Here is a 23,800-nt window from a genome sequence, read left to right as displayed (position 1 = left end):
ATTTTAATATTTTTTTTCCCTGTTGACGCATTTCATTTATGCACTTTTTTGACATTACAGAGACCAGATGGGCTTTCTCACTACTCTTATCATTCACATGCACAATACTATTAGAAAGAATAATACTCAAAACTAGAGGCGACAAATACGGATAGAAATGGAAAGAAAAAAGGGACAGATGGATGTGTTGCATAATTCTTTGTTCGTGGCTGTAGATAAAAAAAAAAAATAAATAAAAAAAATCCATATTGCTTTAAACACTTCAAATGCCTTGAAAGTTGCAAGCATGTAGTTGAAGCTTCCATTTAAACAAGCAAAATGCTAGTATATTACATTCCTATATTTCATTGTTTTTGTGTTTGCATAGCATTTGTTTTGCTGTATTGTTGTACTTGTAATTACGTATCATCATTTCAACTGTGTCCATTACACATACTCTAAGAGCTCTTGGGAGGTATGAAACAAATGAAAACACAGCGATACTTCTATTTTAGCTTTATATTAGTGCTTACCTCACATATTGGAAAGCTCTTGTCTGAGAGCCTGAACCGTAAACCTGAAAAAGGTGCAGGAGAAACACAGAATTATAATCAGAGTCGTCAGAGCACATGCAGCACGAGCTGCTACAAAGCGACTGAGGAACAATCAATCCGTAGGTGAAATCCTCATGTGAGCTTAAGAGTTTACAATAAGGAAGCATGCACATTTAACAGTGTTTCTTCAACTAGGCACTTTAATATCCCTGGGGTGCATTTCTATATAAAAACAGATTTAAAGGTTTTTCTTTTTGTTATATGAAGGTCTTGGAAACATTTACCATGCCTTCATAATTTTGTGTTACTTTCCAAAGCCTTATATGTATAGGAAAAAAATAAAATAATAATTATAGCATGACATTATGCATAAACTGTGAAATATTATTAAATTGTGGGTATTTAAAATGAAATTACTTTTTTTTAAATGTCATTTACACCACTGTGGCACTGTCATTTTCATCATAAAATAATTGCTGATTTGAGATGACAGTTTGTGATAGGTGAGGAAAAAGTCAGAATTATGTATAGATGCCCACAAGAAATTAATGGTAGATTTCATGAAATAAATGAAGTGTTTTGTTTACTCTCACAAACAAATAAATTTAGGTTTTCACTCTCTTACTTTACTCCACTCAATCCAGCTTCACACAAACACACATGAGTGTTCCTTCAAATTGCAAGTAACACCCATATGTGAGTCTGTGTGAAGTTGAAATGAGAGTTGTTGTAGAGTTAGGAGGTGTAATTAACACTGCACATGGTTCATAATTTTAATGAGGTGAACGGCTCTTACCGTCAGCGGCTCTCCCTGTAAAGCCTGCAGAATGAAATTACTGACCACTCGCCCGTCATTCATGTGCATGCGAGATCCGAAGGTGTTGAATATCCGAGCCACCCTCACCTCCACTCCTTCCTGTGAGACACAGCCACATCCAAACCTCATCAACACGAGTTCGGATGCAAGTGTTAATTGCTTAGTGAACATGCAGCAATATTCAGATTATATGCAGATTAAGCTCAAAGTGTATTCCTTTTTCTTGAAAATATTGTATTGATACTTCAGATCCTTGTATCAATACATTCACATTTTTGTTTAAAGGTCTGAGGCCTCTATTGAAATAGAAAATGCATCTATTTTGGTTTATTTTCTGATTGAATCAAAATATAAAGGAAAACATTTATTGGACGAATTCATGTAAATGTCCATGAATTTCAGAATGCATTAGTATTTGGTCTGTTCCTCTTTTGCTTTTTTTACAGCAGCACTCGAGAGTCACAAACATAAGTGTCAATCTGTAAACACACTCACAGTGTGTATGGATGCCATTTGTAATTTAACAGTGTCATACGGCATCTTATTTCAAGCAAATGTGACATTAATCATTACATTTCCTTGGTCCACCTGTCAAAATTGTTTTGGCCACACACAAACATTTCCAAGGTGTTGGTCATTGATGGAAAGCCTGTAGCTCTGTAAGCAGTACATTATGCAAATGTCAGTGCTTCTGAATGGCTAGCATCCAATCTCACAACATATTTTGGGCTGAAAGTGCAGCTATGTTAATTTCAATAGCTTGTTAATATGTATTAATATAACAGTATAAGCCTTAAGGCAGCTTTAAAGTCCTTGGAACTACTATTTCTGCTTCTCTGAAGTGGAATGATAAAACAAATAGTTCTCTAAGATAGTTAAAAAGGTTTGGAGTATCAAAAGACGGTGTGTTTCATTTCCACACTGGTAACTACCAATACTCAGCTTACTGAAATAACCAATTTTAATGGTTTACAGGCATACAAATAACCCAGCAACACAAGAAAACCTTGATTACAAGAAGAAAATCAGGTTATTCCCCAGCAGCGTCGTCAAAACCTAATCATCCGTGTATCTGACTCTGAGTGTTCCATTTGTGTAGTCCATGTGAGCTGTGATGTTAAATAAAGCATTACGAAAACATGTACGGACTCATTTTCCTCTCGTTTTTACAACTGTACCACTTATACATAGGGCTGGACGAGATGAGAACAACTTTTTTGGAATTGTCTTGGGTCATGTCAAGAGTCAGAGTGCACATCCTCTTATTTCTTCCTTTTCTGTTTCTTCAATGCCATGTCAAACTGACATATAACAATTACATTAACTTATAGGCTTGTTATATGACCGGTTGTGAGGGACAATGCAAGTATGACATTTTATACCTGTTCAAAGGAGAAACATTATGAATAAACAACAGGTCCAATATCAATATCCAAATGAATAGAATACCCTTAAATTATGTATATTTACACATATAGGGTGACGTACTGGTACACGCCAAGCCTTTCTTGAGATTTTACTGCTTGTCACCTGGACATATACTGTTCATATACAGTGGTAACGCACAGCAATACCTTGACGTGCTGACTTATGTTATTTTATTTATTTGATTCTGTTTTATATTCTGTTTGAATTTTAATTATAATAGGCTACTGACGCAGGCCCCGTTTACACCTGGAATTAAGATGTGTTTTGGTCGATGGACGACGCTAAATACAGGTGTAAATGGGGTGCCAGACTGGGTGGGCTACAAGAAATACAGCAGCTGGACGATGGCACATACAAATTCATCGGAAAGCCACGGATCAGCCTTGCTATACAACAGCAGAATCGCTCAGTCGATCATCTCCGTCACCACTAAATCAGAGCGCATAATTGCCATGCATTTAGAAGGCAATCCTAAAATATGCTTCGTGTCTGCATACGCCCCGACGGAGACATCAGATTCTTCAGCAAAAGACACGTTCTACGACATCTCGACGAGCTAATAAAGTAAATTCCGCCACACACGGTCACCATTCTTGCCGGCGACTTGATCGCAAGAATTGGTAAGGACAGTCACGACACCAATCCTAGAGTGGTAGGCAACTTCAGCTACCACGCAATCTCAAACGTCAATGGTCGAAAGCTAATCAGCATGTGCAAGTTTTCAAGCCTGCGCCCAGCGAACTCTTGGTTCCGAAATCAACCGACGAGACTTCGCACATATAAGAGCCCAAAAGGAGACTTCGCTCAACTAGACCACATTGTCTTCAACACCAAGTGGTGGAATTCAGTCAAAAACTGTCGCGCTAACAACACCTGCGCCATTGGATCAGACCACAAGATGGTGAGCACCAAATTCAAACTGGCGCTGAGAACAGCAAGAAGCTCATCCATCGCCAGGTGCACCTTTCAGAATGACAAGCTGAAAGACGTGAACATCAAAGCAAATTTGTCGAGTCAAACCGAAAACGCCCAGAACCTAATACAGCAAAGAGCAGACACACTCAACACTGCGTTGGTAGCAGCGAGTGAAAAGGTCCTGGGCAAAAGACCAAAGTCAAAACAGCCAAGCTGGGTCAGCAGTTCCATGTTGCAGTTCATCGGAGAAGAAGAAGTGGCGAAGGACGATTTCAAGCTCAATCAAACGAGAGAAAAGAGAGATCAGAGGAGAAACAAGCAGTCGAGTGTCAAGACAGCTTTCGAAACTGACAAAGAGGCATATTTCGACACTCAACTAGAAGCTCTCGAACTGGCAAACCAAAAACATGAGCATCGCACAATGTGGACTCTAATCGACACAATCTCAGAGATGCCGCAAAATTCTGCAGCAAGCAAAGTCCGAATGCTCGATGGCTCTCAACCAAACTTGAAGACAGAGATCATCAGCGACTGGGGCAAGTACTTCTGCAGACTCTTCAACAACAAGACAGCGAAGGTGGAAACAGTCAGCTTTCCAGAACCAAGACCAGACATCGCTATTTCAACGACGAGTCCAACGTGAGAGGAAGCAGTGAGAGCGATTGAACAGCTTATGCGGAACAAGTCGCAAGGACCCGATTTTGCAATGACGGCAGAAGTCCGGCAAATTCGGCAAATTCATAGTAAATGAATTGCACAAACTCTGCGAGCTTGTTTTTAAGCATTGCTGCACATCGAAACAATGGACGTCGAGCCTGATCATCCCACTGCCCAAGAAGGGCAACCTACAGCTGATGAACAACTTCAGAGGAATCAGCTTGACGTCCATTGCAGCAAAAACATACAATCGCATTCTCCTCAACCGCATCCAGAATCCAATTGAAAAGCTGCTCAGAAACAACCAGGCAGGCTTCAGGAGCGGGCGCAGCTGCACACAGCAGATCCACATCCTTCGAAGAGTCATCGAAGGAGCAAGAGCACAACTACTACCCTTGTACATCACGTTCGTCGATTTCAAGGCAGCATTTGACTCGATAGACAGACCTATGATGTTCGCAATCCTGCGACACTACGGCATCCCACAAAGGCTCGTTGATGCTATCCGAGTCTTGTACGACGGATCGGCGAGCCAGGTGTACTTGGAGGGCCAGCTCTCAGAGCCATTCGCTGTCACAACTGGAGTATTACAAGGCAACTTTCTAGCTCCGATCCTATTCATCATAGTAATAGATTACGTTTCCAGGCAATCTGCTGGAAGCTTCGGATACTTGACACATAAAGGCCCTCCGCTCAGGAGTAATACGAGACCACAACGCGGTACAGCAATAGCCAAAGAATCTAGAGCCGAACGCAAGCTTAACGATTTAGCATTTGCTGACGATATTTCACTCGTGGAAAATTCTCTCATCAGGGCACAACAACAGCTCACCCAACTACAACAAAAAGCTGGCAGAGTCGGACTAGAATTAAACGAGGAGAAGACTGTCCAAGTGCAAATGAATGCTTCCAATGACTATGAACAACATCTCCTAATCAACCGAAAGGACGTTGAACGCAAATTTTTGCTAATGTTAATAATAAAAGTAATGATGTAGTGTCAATCTGGCATGTTTATTTTATGGCATCCCTATAGAGACTAAAAGTGTGGTGGGGCGTCTGAAATGGTTGACAACTTCTGCTCTAAAACAATCTGGTCTCCCATCACAAAGTAACAAATCACTATTGTCCACAATGGTTAAAAGGCCAGAACACACGGTTACACACATTTAAAACATTAAATAATAATCAAAAGAGAGATCACAGGGAATAAGCAAAGTGAAGAAAAGGTCAGTGATTAATTATTTCTGCACTACTAGCATTCTCATTCAATGGAACTGCAAAAATAATGCTTTCCAAAGACTCATAAGGGCCCTTCAGCACCACTGAGCCACAGTGTTAAAACTTTTCAGGGAATTTAAAATATGAAAAGATAACTTAGTCATCTCTGCACAATAAGCTTGGTCAGGGCAAAATATTTTAACATGAATATCTTACCACTGTTCCCATGAGCAATACACCGTACCCAAACTACAAGAATGTCCATGTAATGACCATGAAATCGAAATTGACAATTCTTATTTTTTATGATATGTTGCAGTGTTTATTAATGATTTATCTATGAACTGAACAGCTCTAATATGAGTCAATAAATACGAATGAATAATATGAATGAATAAAATAATATGAATGAATAAAACAATACAGCTTATAACTGCAAAATATGATATTAGCTACATAAATCATTAAACACAGTCCGTGACATTGTAAAGCCTGTACTTGTGCCCACATCAAGCACTGGCCTTGGAACAACGTAAGAGAGATATAGAGAGTTTACCAAGAATAGTTGCATGTTTTAGGTTCAGTAGTTCTCTGTGGACATGAATAAAAACATGGAAACTCTCATAAATAGCATTATAAATGAAAGAAGTGTGGCAAAAATGCCATACAACACATAACATGGACAAAACAAGTACAGCCATCAGTGGCCTTTTTAGCAAGGAAAGGCACTCGCATGATTGCAAGGCTATCATGTGATTGCATGGCACGCTTTAGTTGTGATGATGTACCATTGTCATGTTGTCATCAGTTGTCATGTGTGTTACCGTGATTTTACTACTGTTCAGACACAACGCCAAGAGCAAGTGTGTGATGCCAGTGACTAAAATGTTACTTGAGTAAACTTTTGATAAAAAAAAAAAAAAAAACATAAAGTGGCCTGTGCTCATGATCAATCGCAAACCAAGTTTGAGTCCAGCTCAAGTCATTTTCTGATCCCAGGCCGTTTTCCCATAAGCACTATTCTTAAATTGTCACATTTGTAAATGAAAGTCGGAAAAAATAAAGATCAGACACACTTACGTTAAGGACTGTAAAATCTCAATAACGTGTGGCAAAGTGCATCACATTTCGACCTAAATTGACATCTTCAAAATACCCTGGAGCAATACTGTGGGGGATACTTTGTAGTGAAAGAGGCTTTAAAACAATACTTTGGATATGGACTGAGAGAGCTCTTTTGATCAATGATGGGTCTAAACAACTCCGGAACATCAAAACAAACATCTGATGACAGAGCTGAATAACAGGTAATGCCAACAGGAGGAGGAACCTCCAAAAGGAAAATTCCAGAAACTGGTGTGTTTGTGAAGGATGGTGAAGTAATGGGAGGAGGGACAGAAGAAGGGACTGAAAATGACTAATTACTGTAAGTAATTTAGAAAGAAAGACACAGAGGTTAAAGGTGACAGATCAGTGTTTTACCAACCTCATTTTAATACATTTATAAATGCGAGGGATAGAGATGAGACACCAGGGGTCTCATTTCTAAAACTGTGCGTAGGATCCTTACTAAAAGTGTACGTGCGCCCGAAAGCCAAAAATTTGGTCTTATAAAACCGTTCGTATGCCAGAGCCTGCGCAGAATTCACTTTATAAATCCCAGTCAGCGGAAGATTGTGCGCACATGCATCTCCTCCCTGAAATAACCATATACTGTATGGAGCTTACAACGCCTAATTTTACTATGCAGATCCTCATCTGCATATCATTTGCATATGCATCCATGTGATAACATGTTTAACGGTACAAGACATTAGGAAAATATGAAATACGGATGTGCCATCACATTACATTAATACAAATCATTTAGTAGCCTGCCTTGTTTTTGAATAAATAAATCAAATAGTGTAAAATACATTTCAGAGAAAGTTTTTCTCAATCTTTTCCACTGGCCAAATAGTATTTTTAAATGATTTATATTTTTAATGGAAACAGATAGGCCTTGTGCATTAATTGCACAAAACTATTTTCTCAGACAATCTGCTGTTATCATGATAAGCGATTATCTCTGTAGTTAAAACATTAAAACACAGCATGCCAGAGGAAAAGTGTTCAAAAGCATTGCATCCACAACAAATATTTCTATTTATTGAATATTATTTTATTTTTTTACTTCTCAGTAATGATTTCATGTAGTTTAAGTGTTTAACTCCATTAATGAGAATGGCATATTAAATCTAAATGTTTATATCAGGAGTAAAACATAGTTTAAATCATTCTTTTATTTACTTAAACTGTTATTGTGAACATGCACTGTATTAATGATTATGGCTCATAATGAAGATTTACGGTTTTCCTTTATCTAATCTGCCGTTAGATAAATATACGTCAGTTTCACTAAACGGTCCAACGCGCTCGCTGGCGCGGACATTTAAGAAGGGATGGATATTTGCTTCAAGTGATAGGCTTGGTGAGTGAAATTATATTTGTATTATCTTTCTTTATATGTATCATTTTCTTTAGATTTTCTGTCTAAAAGTGACCAAAAAGAGATTTAACTCAAGCTCACCATCGGTGTCGCCAAACTGCTCCATCTCCAAAACGTTCGTACGCATGGGTCAGAGTTTGCGTGCAGGTGCGCAAATTTTCCCGTCAAGTTTGTTTTTATAAATCACAACTGTTTTGTGCTTACGCAGCGGTTATAAATGAGGCCCTAGAGGTGGAAGGAGATTATACAAATATAATCAGTGATCAGAATACTACAAATATACAAATCATGATACGCATATTGCAAAAGCTTGCAATAATTGAATGATTTCAATACTTCAAAAAGTTATTAAAAGTCTGTTTTAGGTAGCAGAGAACTGTTACTTGGAGTTGTGTGTGTGCACTACCGATGACTTATGCAAGACAATCCACAATGCTCTCATAGTAATCTAGTCTGAGAAGATAAGTTGGCTGCTGTCGACTTGTTAGTGCCAAAAGAATGTGCAACGCACACTCAGGGTATCTCCCGATCATATGTTTTTTATTTATTTAATATTAAAATCAGAAAAATTTGAAAACGGTGCCTTTTTCGTGTTTCTGCATGATTTCTTTCAGCTTGATAATGGTCTGCGCTTCACTACAATGTAAATACCTTCGCTTCATGCTGTCCAGTGCGTCACGCAGCTTTGCCACACAGATTTTGATAGTTTGTCAGATTAATAAAACAGGCGATGTGCCAAATATATAGGCTAGGGAGTAGATGTGGGAGCATATGGGAAGTCAATGAATATTATGAGATAAACTAATATTTCACGCATAGGTTGCCAAATTTATGCCTACACAGAAGAAAGACTTGTCTAGGCTCTTCACCGGTATGGTTTGTGTCGAGCCATTCATTTGGTTGTTTGATGAAAAAAAGTAGTTGCAATGAACGCTTTAAGAATCCTTACAAATGTAGCAGCGGATGACTACTATTGTTGCACGGAACTGAGGAAGGACTGATGATGTCATTAATGTTTAGTTATTCCAGCCCACGCAAAGGTTGAATATTCTAAGCTGTGTATTAATATTCTACCACTGAATGTATAAACTAAAAATCAAGTCGAATTCTTATTTTTTTCGTGAAAACGAAAAAACCTTTAATTTTTCACATATTCGACCATTTTAATTAAGCAGTCATGTTAATATCATTAATATAATTTACTGTCATCAACAACTGATGACGGCACAGTTTTATGTTTGCTTGACCAATCAGTGGAAAGGGGCGTTTAATTCCCACCCATGTAGAGATCGAATATTCAAGCTGTTTATCCATTTTGGTTTTATTGTGTTTTCATTTGGTGAAAGTGTGATGAAAATGAAAATAAAAACATGACCAAAAAACACGGACCCCCATTTATATATGTTGGTTATATTGTTTTCAGTTTTAAAATATATTTAAATATAATTAAAATGTAATTTACACACTCAAAGCATTATCATCTTACATACCACATTTCACATTATTTAACAAGTTATCAATTTTTATATATTTTTTTATATCGTGTAGCCCTAGTGAACAGCATAAGCAATAAGTAGCGCTACCATACCACATGTCCACTGAGCATTAATATAATATCTAGATAAATATTTGAACAGATTTATCCATTTAAACAATGTATGCATAACAACAACTTTGATATGTATGCTTCTGAAAGTGTGAAAGTAAGAGATTTCATTTATAAATCTTACTCCAATCACAAATGAGTGTAAATGTTTGGTCAGAGGAGAACGGAATATGTCTGTAGTCAGAAAAGAAGAGAGCAATCAGATGAATAGGGAAGTCAACTGCTATGGAAGGAAGCACATCATTTCAAGAGTGAATAGACTGAAGAGTAAGTCTAATTGAGCATGAATGATTGCAGGGAACATATGAAGCACTTCCACCAGCCCAATGATTTCACCTCAGACACAGATGTTAAAACGGGTAAAAGAAAGATGGACAGATAATTATAGAAAGGAGGAGTGTAGTAGTAACCCATAGTACCCCATAGTGCAGAAATAAAATAGCTAGGGGAAGGAGTGGGCAGAAATGAGAACGGTCATTTCTAGGTCTACCTAATCTTAAGTTTGACTACTAGCTGCTGTGCTGATATTCGTGAGATACTTCCCGGTGAAAAGTCATTTAATGCTTTGAATTACAGGAGAATATTTCAGAATGGCTTGCTTCCCACAAATAAAAAGTTATCTTAAGAGGAATAATCAAATGCTATTTTTAAACAAGACAATTATCTTGTCCAAACTGTGAAGACAACCAAGAAGTGGCTTGAGAACAAGTCCATTAGGCTGATGTTTTGAGTCCAGATTTGAACCCTATAGTGCATAGCAATGGCATAGTATGAACTGCACTGTATTAATTAAATATACAGATTCTTAATAAAGCTATGAAAAATATTTAGTCAAGAGTAGTACATCATGTTTTTTCTTTTGTTGTTTGATTAACATTAATGACAAGCTTATATGAGGCTGCTGTCACTTTAACCTTAAGCATCGATCCAATATAATGATAATTTCACCAAACTGTTTACTTTCACTTTAGACATAACTGACTGTGTTTGCGTGAATACTCACCAAGATGGGCATTTTTGACAAATGTGTGGATTTGACTGTTCAAGTGAAATAAGCCATGAAAGTAAACTGAATTCAGCACTTGCTGTTAATATTTGGTCTCATATTAAACTCAAACGAGCTGGGAGACATTTTTCAACTACTCATGAACTGTTTGAAGCCATTGATTGGAACAACACTGACTCTTCTTCCTGTAAAAAGCTGTCTGCAAGTTGGGGAAGGTTATTCCTGTGCAATTCTTTCTAATTTCCTGACCAGTGATTTATTTAATAGTCTTTTAATAGACTATTAAAAGACCACAAGACTTATGTTACACATAAGAAAGAAAGAAATACAGGTTTAAAATGAGAGTGAGTAAATGATGACAATTTTCATTTTTGGGTGAACTATCATTTTAAGTTGTGTTTTATGCAAAAACAAAAAAATCTGAAAGATGTTTGAACAAAACTGGCCTATTAGCCTCAACTTGCATTAAGGGTGGTTAACAGATTATTTTTAAACAAACAAAATGACATTTTTAAATAACAGAAAGTTTACTTTTATTTTCCTCCAGTCAAACAGACTTTTCTCCCCTCAAATGTCACTGAATTTCCTTTTAAAAAGATGTCAGTGTCAGATGCCACATTTGCCAGATGCCACACGTCACTGATGATATTCAAATCAAACTTGCGAGGCAGCATTTCTCATGTGGTGACATGTAGAGCGACAATGTGTGGATTGGTGGAACAGTGAATGCGATAAAGACAATCTGAGAGTGACACCAAGTGAAGAAAAACAGATAAAATCAACTGCACCAAAGGGTGGTGCCAATCAATCATATCAGAATGTTCAACCAGAAGACACAGACAGCAAATGAAGCTGTCACAGAGAACCAGATGATCATTGTGATCTTACCTATGTCTCTCAGAGCCCAAAGATATCAACCATTAGATAATGCCAAGGTGTGCATGACTTCCTTTTGTCCTAATTATGAATTTATTTATTATGTTTAGACCCTAAATGTAAGCATTAGTCAGTTTAATTTTGCATCTAACACTAATCCATTTTAAAGATACATTATATCACTTTTATTTGTTCAAAATGTGCAAAATTTAAATAATGAGTGAGTATCCATAGTCCAAACAGTGTTTTTGTCTTATCCTGAATCACTATGGTATTCTGACTTTATAACACGCAATTCAGACTTTATAACTCGCAATTGTGAGTTTATATCTAGCAATTCTGACTTTATAACTAGCAGTTGTGAATTTATATTATTTATAACAGAATTGCGAGATGTAAACATGCAATTGCGAGAAAAAAGTCAAAATTGTGATATAAAAAGTCAAACATTTTATTTTTTATTCAGTGGTGGAAACAAGCTTCCATAAAAGTCTGACGCTCTCACCTTGTGTTGACATTGTGAAAATTGCAGATTTATAAATTATGCATGGTGGGCCATGCATAATTTATAAATCTTCAATTTTCACAATGTCAACACAAGGTGAGAGCATCAGACTTTACCTAATTTATTCCTAGGTTTTTTCGTTTTTTTGTGAATGAATACATTTTAGTACAAAAATAATTGGTGAATCATGATTTTTCTTTTTGTGAAAACATTCATATGTAGACTTCACACACAAATATGTGCATGCGAACGCTTGCTGAATAACAATAGACAAAAATGCTGCAAATGGTTTGGCTCACCATTACTGTATGCTTTGCATTCAGTTTTTCAGCAAACCGTGCTGCTGTTGCCAAGCTCTCTCATTTTTTTCCACACAAATATTTGTCAGTCCTCCAAGCATCAAAATGCTAGCCCTTTGATCTACAATAAATAGCTGCAATTCTTGTATCATTATTTCAAGTTCTTAGCTTCTTCCTCTGGTAATTGGCTCTTACACAATACGTCTACTTCTATGGTATGCTGCTCGGGTAAGAATGCGACAGCAAAGAACAGAATAGACTAGAATAAGAATAAGATGGCACATTTTTCAGTTCAAACTCCCAGGTGGCTAATTCTCTACATTAATACACATGGAGAGCAGAGTGAAAAAAATCAAGTGCAGAAATCCAGTTGTGACTGTTCATTTCGTCAATTTAGCCTTAGCCTGTGTCAAATGTACCTTGTCCTGTTTTTGTTCAGTCAAGTTTTAGTTTACTGTTTTAGTCACTAAAATGTCACATACTAGTCCTGCTGTATAATGGTTCAATTGATCATTATTATTTTGTTCAAAATTATAAAAGCGACAATTAATGTTAATAATTTTTTTACATTTCATCAGAATTATTGCACTTTCACCTATAAACAAAAATGAAGAGAATTTCAATCCATACTCATGGTTTATCATCCACTTTCCTGATTTATTATACGCTGTTTATCACATAACTTAACACACTCTCTACATTATTAAAACTGGTAATACAAAAATTCAAACGGTGAAATTCCTGCTGGGCGGTAAACTGGTTCATATAATGAATACCGATGTTTATTGTTGTTATGAGTTGAATTTTTAATATATCGCAATACCCCGGTGTATGATGCTTTAACAACGATCAGAAAGCGACACGACACTGTTTGAGAGGGGTCGCTTTTCATGGTTGCACTGTGGTGAGGGCACCGCTGTATGTGTTACTAAGCGTGACGGTGAAGATGTATAGGTTAAACTATAATTGATAGCTATCGAATTACAGTGCTTCCCATACATTGGTTCACAATACCAACACAGCCTTTTGGAAAATCTATTTGTGGTTGGCATTGATATTGTTGAATAAAACACGAGCGCTGCACGTTTCAAAGTCAAAACGCGGCATGGTTTTTATATGAATGTATCTGAAGTGAACTGACGGTCTTTAGAAAAGTTTTGATGTTATTTCGATTGAATCTTTCTTTATCTTTCCAGATAAAGCTTTGTGTACAGCCGTTACCGGGGAAACCACTGTTTCTGTCGCTCATAAAGCGCCTCTTGCTGGCCTGGCACCTCTTTGTTAACAGCCTTGCAAACCTGTATTAATACTAGTGTGATTTTTTTCTACAATATTCACTCACGGCAGTAAAATAGGGCATTCAATATACAGCAGTATTTCCTATCTCTGTCAGTCAGAATGTGGTTAACACCCAGTCATGCTTGAAACCCCCCCCCCAAAAAAAACCCCTTATACCGTGAAACCGGTATAATTTTGAAAAATACTGTGATATGTATTTTTGGTCATACCGCCCAGCACTAGTAATTCCAATAATTACAAATGACATTAATGTTTTTTTTTTTAATATTTATAATAAAACAACAGCAAAAAAGACTGTATTCTCACACAGAGGTTAATGCGTAAGTGCATTTATTCAGCAACCACAGTTGAAAACAACATAGTTCAATGTTTGGATTTATTACAGTTCACCGCTGAGAAGGTTTGATCGCAGGTTTAGTCGCAGCAAACGCCTCGTGAAGAAACACAGACTGACTGAATGAAACTTTAAATTTAATAGAATATCTCAAATGAGAATCGCTGAACTCCAGCTTGTTTGTTGATGTCTGTGTTTTCAGATCATCGCCTGCGCTTCCGCAGTGTAGAGAAAGTGTGAGCGCATGGATGCCAGATTGCAATGATTAAGTAAAACATTGGGCAAAAAAAGTAAAAGAAAAGCTCTGATTGGGTGATTTAAACTCTATAATTAAATTTGCCAACCGAAATTTGAAAGCTCATAGAGCTGCAATATTTTGTCGACAAAAATAAAGAGTTTTTGCTGTTTAGGTAAGGGTTAAGGTTAAATAAGGTTGGTTTTTTTTTTTTGGTTTTTTTTACTACATCTTAGACTTGTCCTTTTTCATCTAAGGCTTTGCATGCTGATATAGTCACAGACATTGTTTAATGACCTTGGTGTCGTCTCGTCATCGTCTTGTCTTAGTCATGGAAAAAAGATTGTTAATGATTTTTTTCCCCTCAATTTCACTCCTACCTGTTTCATGTAGGCATAGCACATCGTCTCAGCAACACGCTTTCCCTCATCATAACAGGCCCGGGGACCAATAGGGTTCACATGACCCCAGTACTCCTCATTCTGGGGGTGCACCTCTGGGTCTAGCAGATGACACAAACACAGAAATGAAATACAAATGGATGAAATACAAATATTTAACATTTTAAAATAAGAGGGAGAACTATAAGTGATGAAATTGAAATATAAACTAGAAAAATATAAATCCTTCACACTTCTCAAGTTTGCATTATCACAAAAACACACTTGTAACTGAAATGTAACTTTCTTTATTCTCGGTAAAATCAATGTAATATATTTTTGTTCAGTATTTTTTTTTTTTTTTTAAGAGAATTGTAGGTCACTAATGAATATTTATGCAATAATTATGTTCCATTTTTTCCCATTAAAAATATTGAATTATTAAAGTATTTATAATTATTAAACTCTTCTTTTTTTTATTATTACTTTCAATTAAAGCTGTATTTTATGTAAAATTACAGACAAGGCCTTTAAAATCGAAATTTTGAAGGCAGATTAGTGTCATCTGGTGGAAGTAAAAATATATAAAACATCTGTAATGCCATGGTGTAACCACTAGTTTCCTATATAGCTCTAAATCAATTATTTATTTGATTAACACATAAAACTTGTTTTTATTAGTGGAATTGGATATATATTTAGACATTCTCAAAGACTACTTTTTGTACACAGAGAAAGATATTTTGTTACATATAACATCAAAATGCAATAAAATGTACCAAATTGAAAAAGGAATTCTTTATCTTTAATCAATCTGAGTCTGATCTGGTTTCAACTCCTTATTTGAATCTTCTGGCTCAATGGGTCCATTTTGCACTTAATATTTTAGAGTATCACCTCGTCACTGCTGTGCCCACCCAAATTGCTCCCTTTTTTTCATATTTTTTTATTTATTTCCCATTAATTACCTATACAACACAAGTGTGACTATATATATATATATATATATATATATATATATATTATGATCATTTAGCTTTTTATTTTATTAATTCCACACAAAAAAAATGTTGTGGTCACATAACAACTGCCACAAAAGTCACTGAGTTGCATACCATTCCGATGAAGTAGAAATGTTTCAAAATTCAAAAATAAAAAAAATTAATAATTCTGGTTTAAAATAATTGAACACCACCAGAGATAAAAAAAAAGGAGATAAAAAAAAGAGATAAAAAAAGGAAAAATGTGCATAATACATAGTCATATGATACATCTGAAATATATATTTAAACTTACATTTCTGGGTGAAGAAACCTTTTACAAACAATTTTGACATTTTTATAAACAGTCTAAATGCATTTGTTTGGCTACAGAAAAATACACAAATAAATGAATTTAAAAAAAGAGGTTAAAAACATTTGATCTAGGTCAGTCATAATGGACTAACATTCAAACTTAATGCTGATGATTAATTGACAAAATAAAGAGAGAGCTACGCACGTTCTCAAGCTAGATAATTGCAAGTACTTCTAAAGACCTACGACCTATCATGTCTCTTTCCTTCTGGAGTGGCTTTTAAAGACACTACTATCAAATAACTGAGACTATGTCAGACTAATGCACATGGTGATTGCTGTGAAACAGCCTCTTAAATCAGATTGCTGTACACAGCTGTAGTATTTCGGAGGAATCTTCCACATCGCACACCGTCCATTAAGTCAGCGCTCTGTGCTTGTAACACATGCAATTGTGGTTGTGGGAATTCCTGATGGCCTTCAGAGGTGACACTAAGTACTAGGGATGTTTTTTTTGTCAATTTTTCCATTAAAGTATTGACAGATCTCAAAAACGAGTACGAGCAGACACTGAAGAGTGAATGAAACGCGTAGCTATGTGTTAATAAACTCAGCCAAACACATCCTATATGAAATTAATCTGATATATACAACATAAAAGTAATTTTACAACTTACATTGCAAAAAAGGACGCAAATGCTCACGTGAACTTGACCGTGCTTGTCTCAATGTGTCTCCGTTGTGGATGCGTTATTTCCATAACAACGCACTGAAACACGAGCAACTAAATCAAATCATTTACAACACTATATTACAAGTGTTCTCATTATAATGTTATGTATATGGCAGATTTTTGTACTTCACGATCAAAGTGATTCCAGGCATTACTGCGTATTTCAAAGCCATAGTTTCACTTTATATTGCCAGTCTGGACTGCATGCTGTCTAGAGGTCGACCGATAGTGGATTTTACCGATACCGATATTTAGGTTTAACCGTACATGCCGATAACCGATTATTCAACCGATATTTTTTTAAATGGATACTGGATTAAGAACAAACATAACACTCCAAGTAATAAAGTGCTGAACTGAAATGTGCTAAATTAAATAAATATATTAAAATGAAAATATTAAAATGAGAAGTTCTACAGAAAATAATTTAAACATTCAAATATTACAGGTCAAATATGCGTTTCTTTAGCTATAACCTAGAAACGTATGTAAATTTCATAGGTAACACTTTGCAAGTCCCATTTATTAATGAGGATGTATTATAGCTTTCATGAACTATATGCATTATGCAATATACAATTTTACTGCATGTATTAATATTTGAGCAATACAGTTGTACCTTGATCATTCATGTTAGTTCATAGTACAGTAACTAATAACAGATCAAATTAAAACTCAATTTAAAAAGTATTACTAAATGTTGAAATTAACAAAATAACAGTGAATATTACTTCATTTCTTAACCTTAGATAATGCTAAAATTGTAATCTTATTGTAAAGTGTTACCATTTCATAAATTCAAAGAGTCATGCTTAAAGATGGCCGTTAAAATTACATAAATGTAGACCTATATTACAGTCTCTAAATTATTTATTTCTATTTTAGAACACTTGATGATTATCTAATCAAAATAACAATATGTATGGTAGTGATAAAAAAAAAGCACTAAATCGAATGCGTTTATGATTGTTTATGGCTGCATGAACATATCAATGTTGAGAAAGCAATCACGTCACTAGCTTTAAATATTTAACCTCGCTGGCTAATGAATGCATAGAACTGGCCAGCTGGATATAAACTAATGGAAATAGATGGCAACAATTGGGACATAAAATATTTGGGTCAGGTTTGCGTGTGTTTTTGTCACATTGCTTTAATCGCTTGAGGTAGCTAATGTTATTCCTCTCGACGTTCTGTTCTAATGCAGCATCTAGTCAACAAATTCGGCAAAACCGATGAATCGGTCGACCTCTAATGCTGTCCTAACCAATCAGACATCAGCAACAGCCCATAATGGCGCCAAAAAATCTCAAGTACTCGAGACATCCTAAGGCACACCTGTGCAATAATCATGCTGTCTAATGAGCATCTTGATATGCCACACCTGTGAGGTGGATGGATTATCTCGGCAAAGGAGAAGTGCTCACTAACACAGATTTAGACAGATTTGTGAACAATATTTTAGAAAAATAGGCCTTGTGTGTACATAGAAAAAGTCTTAGATCTTTGAGTTCAGCTCATAAAAAATGGGGACAAAAACAAGTGTTGCGTTTATAATTTTGTTCAGTGTCAGCATCCACACTAAAAGACAATAACGTTTTGTTGATTATAAGCGAGTACTGCAGTTCGTCTGCCACTTTAAAATCTCTTTAATGTCTGATGGATTCTGATTGGCAGTCAATGCTTTAATTGTTTATCAACTGGGGAAAATAAATGGTTTTTAATGTGATTCCAATTATATAATTTTCTATTTTCAAAGATTTAAAAAAAAAATGATTACAATTTTCAGTTACAGTTATCATAGTTAATCACATCATTGATCACATCATGCCCTTAACACAGAGTAAAGCAACTCAGTTAGACAGAGATGTCATGATGGGCAAAGATACAAATAATAATATTTGGACAGTCTGCAGCTTTGGTGGAAACCCATTGGTAAAAGCGCTGTGATCCATAACCAAGCTTGGTAATTAACACCCTTGGACAGAGCACTGCAATAATCTAAAATAAGGCTGGGAAAACTGCAAACAAATTTGTCCGGATCAAACTGAAAGGTAATTGTTGAATCTGTCAACATACACTGAGTTTCGGCAACATTACAGCAGTAGTTATTGATGCAGCTGTATAGATTAAGAAATTATGTTGCCAATTTTGGTCGATCATTTACTCTGGTGAGAAGAAATTATTTTTAATGATCATTTTACATGTAAAGTTAATTAATATTATAATAGTTTACATTCAAATGATATAATTCCCTCAATAAAGTATGTTTATGTTCTCAAATCAATTGTGCCATTCAGAGTAAAAGAGTGGTTCTTGGATTTCAATACAATTCAGTGTTCTTGGTTCATTAAAAAGGCAGATTTTGAAAGCTTGAGCCAAAGGCAATAGCTAGAGTGAAAGCAGGATACATTTTTTTTGCACATTCAAACAAACAATCCTTTAAAGCAGCCATCATGACAAATAGTAACTCAAGCAGTTTAAAGGCAATCAATAGCACAACAAAAAATTTGATGGCACTTTCACTTTCTAGTGATAATGGTTTATTTTCTTGCATGTAATAAATGCCATTAGCAAGAGAGCAAACAGAAAAAATATGCATGACAAACAAACAAAACATTAACTGCAATTAATTAACCAATTACTACTTGGCATAGCATAAGCTTAGCTTTCCTGTAGCTCAGTGGTAAGAGCATTGCGTTAACAACGCAAGGTTGTGGGTTCGATCCCATGGGATTGCACATACCTATGTATAAATGTATAGGATAACGCAATGTAAGTCGCTTTGGATAAAAGCGTCTGCCAAATGCATAAATGTAAATGTACTACGGCTGGGTTGAAAATACTGATTTCTCAATTTTAATCGATTCTCATTTTGATAAACCAATATTGATTAAATCCAAAGAATCAATCTATTAGTCTATGATGTTTTCAGATGATGCCTGAGCAAACATGACGCCCATTTACTTATGATATGAGACATTCTCAGCTTTCAAATTGTATCAGTTTTATTAAGAATTTCAAACAAGAAATACCACTTTTGCGCTCTTTAATGTGGCGTGACAGATCTGTCCTATAACAGTTATAACAGCCACTGTAAAAAAATAAAATAAAAATGAAAAAAAATAATTGGAGAAAAAAACATTGTCATTAAAATTATTATTAAAACTGCCTTCTTTGTGCAACTAAAATGTATACAAATTTGTCAATTTTAACCTTTAATATAGTAATGTACCAAACAGCATTAGTTGAAAGAGATTTCTTTCTTTGAGATTTTTTTTTTTTGTACCTGCTAATTTTTCTCTTGGATCGAAATTCCTAATTCCCAAATGAGCTGATTATCCAACCATCAAAATGCTGAAGATCAATAGCAGTTTCCTCTCAGTTGTTCAAAAAAAGTAAATATACTCATTTCAAAGAGATGTGGATCACACAGAGAAGGAGTGGGTGAGACGGGTCATGTTAGGTAATCTGGTAAACAGGTTTGCTATATCAGGTGCCACAACCTCACAGCAGTGTAATTATTACTTCATTAAGGGGAACTATCTAATTAATTGACATGACCATAATATTGAATTTCCTTTTAGGACAAATTATTCGTGTTGTGACAATTCAAGAAGAACTCAAAGCAGCTTCCACTACATCACTTCTATCACCATGCTTCGCAACTGGGATCGGGTTCTTTATTTTTACATAGAACAGCCATAGAATCCTACATTCACCAAAATCTTTTCAAATCCCAGACTCATGCACTCTCAAACTGCCTGAAGCACTTCATCCCTGTCTCTTCTAGCCTTTGATCTCAACTCACATACCTAAAGGCATATACTGTACCTAAACTAATACCAACTTGACTACAGATCTCTGATACCAACCAGGTTCACACAGATTTAGTTCTGTCTGTGTCTGAAATGTTAGGTCGCTGTTCTGCTACAGCAGACTACTTCTACAACAAACATCTAATGAAAAAAACAAAACAATAGGAGAACAGCAATTGATGTGTAAGTGCGTTTATGAGAAATATAAATAATATGTTATTATATAATATGTATATTATATAATGTCCCCTTCCCATCACTGTAAGCATTAGAATGGAGACATTTGTACACATACCTCCATACACTTCTGAAGTGGAGGCAAGGAGCAGGCGAGCTCCGACTCGCTTGGCCAATCCTGTGGACAGAGAGAGACATGAACAAATCAGTTGTTAAATTGTATCTACCAGACAGAGTCTGCCTCATCAATCAATTTGTGACTCCCATTGGGTGAGTCAGAAACAACCAGACCAGACATCAATCAGAAAAAGGCCGCAAGGAAAAAGCAAAGACCATCCTGATCAGGATATCAGCCAGAGAAAAATAACATTCAACAATTCACTTCGTTCACAGCTTAATGTATGAATTGAGGTGTTAAATTCTCATTTTTTGAAAAATAAAAACATTTAGATTACAAAAGGATGTGCAAAGGATGTACAATATGAACGATTATCTACAGACTGATGTCTTGAGATTTAAGCTTATGTTTCCCTGACATAGACAGCTGGTTAGCAAAACTAATTTCAACGTAGTTAAAAACGAAAATGAAATGCTCAGTGACTGGAGCTAAAAGGTTAATGCTCCATTGCATTTGAAACATATGGAGCTGGTTATGTGACGCAAACGTCAAAATGTATTTGTTTACGCACTATGGTTAAAAGGTTTTGAGGTCATGGTACTGTGTAGGGGTGGGAGAAAAAAACGATTCTTAGAATAATTCTAATAGATGCATCGCGATGCGGACGTGGACGAATCTGAATTGAATCACAAATGTCAAAAATAGATTTACTAAATGTTAATTGATAACATAATGTTGACGGAATGCAAAAGGCGCTTGGACAGTCTGTGGCGTTCAGCTGTGCACATAACAGCAACACATGATGGTGGAGCGAGAAATCCGACCAGAACCCTGCATTAAAATCTAGCATAAATTTGGCTTTATGAAGTTGAAGGGAAAAGGGACCTGGATAAGAGCCACACTTTCTGCAAGTAGGGCTTCCAGACTGCAACCAAATGGGGGACAAGAGGTCGCACTGGTGTGTGACCAAGACGTTGTCCAATTGATAAGAGCTGCAACTTCTGTTACATACGTGAAACATCAAACGGCAAACGAAACGAAAGTGAAATGCGAAACATTCCATACTGAACAGGTTTACTCGTGGGCCAATCTCAATCACGCGACACTATTACACAGCGCTGGGAGATCCAGTGAGAAAGTGTTTTAATTCACAGCAGAATCAATAATATCGCAGTGAGATCTAATTGGAGGCATTCAAATTCGGCGCAGAATTCTGTTATAAACCACACGTCAGATCAAACAGCACTGATGTGGAAACCAGGACAACCTTAAAAGCTTCTACCCAACTCAGAGAAGGCAAAGCGAACAAACTATCAAAACAAATCACTTCCATTTGTTTAATTAATAAAACATATTGTAAGTAAATTCATTATGGATCATTACAAATACTTTCTTTTAAAAGTACCAAGTAGTCACACAGTGAGAAAAAAGAAAATCTTTATAGAAACAAAAAGGATGCATCGATAATCGTTTTATCATCGCATTGCAGCCCTCTGAATCGTAATCGAATGGAATCGTGAGGTGCCTAGAGATTCCCACCCCTAGTACTGTGCAGGGAATTGTGTATAATTAATAAGTCTTCATTAATGGAAAATATGTCCCTGTATTCACAATCTGAGTAAAAATGGCCAAATATATATATTGGTATAGGCCTAGTTTTGCGAAAAATATAGCCAGTCACTTATTTCCAATGAGCCTGGGTTGCATTATCTTAATATGTGTCCACCTTATTATTTGTCCTAGTTGTCTATTTTTAAAATGTGTCTGGTTGGTTTTTTAATATGGCATGTCAAGTTTAAACTGTTTCAAGACCCTGCAGTCTGTTTCTTTCACTTCTGAGCACCCAGGTGCTACACTTTAACTGGCAGCTTAAGGCAAAATCTAAATATTGATTTAAAGGTGACGTATTATGCCTCTTTTCACAAGATGTAATATAAATCTTTGGTGTCCCCAGAATGTGTCTGTAAAATCTCAGCTCAAAATACCCCCCAGATAATTTATTATAGCTTGTCAAAGTTGACCCTTTTTGTGTGTGTCCCTTTAAATGCAAATGAACAGAAAAAGTCAGATTTTCATGATATGTCCCCTTTAAAAACACAAGTACTTTATGAATGACAGCCGTTGGATCTCTGTGAAACAGATTCCACATAAATAACCAGGCAATAACCAGCAAAAGCAATTTTATGTAATTGCAGGTAGATGGAAAATTGATCATTTTATGTCAACAGAAATAATAACTCAGAAAAACGTAAAATCACCCAAAAAAAAACAAAAAAACAAACTACATTATAGTCTTTAATGGCTACTACTTACAGACAGTGGACATCTGATAGAAGAGTGCAAAGAAAGTGTACAATGGATGATAGAAAACAGGCTAACTGTGGCGAGCAGGACGAGGCCGAGGGCCGTGGCAGAACGGCGCGAGGTCGGTGGCGTGATTGCTGATGAGCGACACCTGCGCGACGCACCGTCTCGTATCTCTCACGGAGGAGCGGAAGCATAAAAGGAGGAGCGACGACGGCGAAGGACGAGAGAGGCCAGGCCTGGATTTTATTTTATGTTTTGATTCTGTTTTATGTGGCAGCAGTCGTCCGTGAGGGACTGCTGCCTTTACTTTAGTTTTGTATTTGTTTATTTATTTATTAAAATCTGTTGATTGTTCGCCGGTTCCCGTCTCCTTCTTCCCATAACATCTAACCTTGCTACACTAACCTTTTCAAACATAACAGGCAAAAGATCAAATTGAAGTAAATGGTTTTTATACTTGGTGCAATTTTCTGACGTTACTCCCACAATACTATTACCAAAGCCGGCTATTACACCTTGTTATCTGGTAAACAGTACCTGAAAGTATTTTGTTTATATCACAAATTATGTCCAAAGCCGTTAAGTTCGGTAAAGCCGCAGTTTCCTCCTAATCTCTAACCGTTTCTCCACCATATCGCTTTAAAAAATAGCATTCTCTGCAGAATTCAAATGGATCCGATACGATTTCTGGTCTGCGCCGACTCGTGCATATGAGCCACTCTGTGCTTTCGCTTTTCGCTGCGGCGGCTCGTA

The 23,800-nt window shown here is 36.2% G+C and overlaps 1 protein-coding gene and 1 long non-coding RNA gene across 3 annotated transcripts in view; both read right to left on the bottom strand.

The window, feature by feature from the left end:
- Positions 1–23,800, bottom strand: part of uxs1 (UDP-glucuronate decarboxylase 1) — an 86,375-nt gene that overhangs the window by 16,703 nt on the left and 45,872 nt on the right. For both annotated transcript variants that reach the window (XM_082175840.1, XM_082175841.1), the window contains 4 exons: positions 20,741–20,800; positions 14,600–14,721; positions 1,330–1,449; positions 513–556 (listed from right to left, as the gene is read on the bottom strand). In XM_082175840.1, coding sequence (XP_082031966.1) covers positions 513–556; positions 1,330–1,449; positions 14,600–14,721; positions 20,741–20,800 — 346 coding nt within the window. The remainder of the gene's footprint in view (positions 1–512; positions 557–1,329; positions 1,450–14,599; positions 14,722–20,740; positions 20,801–23,800) is intronic.
- Positions 12,880–13,548, bottom strand: LOC309503100. The gene is made up of 2 exons (XR_014207498.1): positions 13,018–13,548; positions 12,880–12,946 (listed from the first exon to the last, which is right to left on the bottom strand). It is a non-coding gene; the product is annotated as an uncharacterized lncRNA (long non-coding RNA).

This window comes from Leuciscus leuciscus (assembly GCF_965113295.1).
Source record: "Leuciscus leuciscus genome assembly, chromosome: 7".
In the NCBI taxonomy this organism is placed as follows: domain Eukaryota; kingdom Metazoa; phylum Chordata; class Actinopteri; order Cypriniformes; family Leuciscidae; genus Leuciscus; species Leuciscus leuciscus.
Note: the sequence above shows the minus strand (reverse complement) of the source record. Positions and strands in the feature narration are given on the sequence as shown.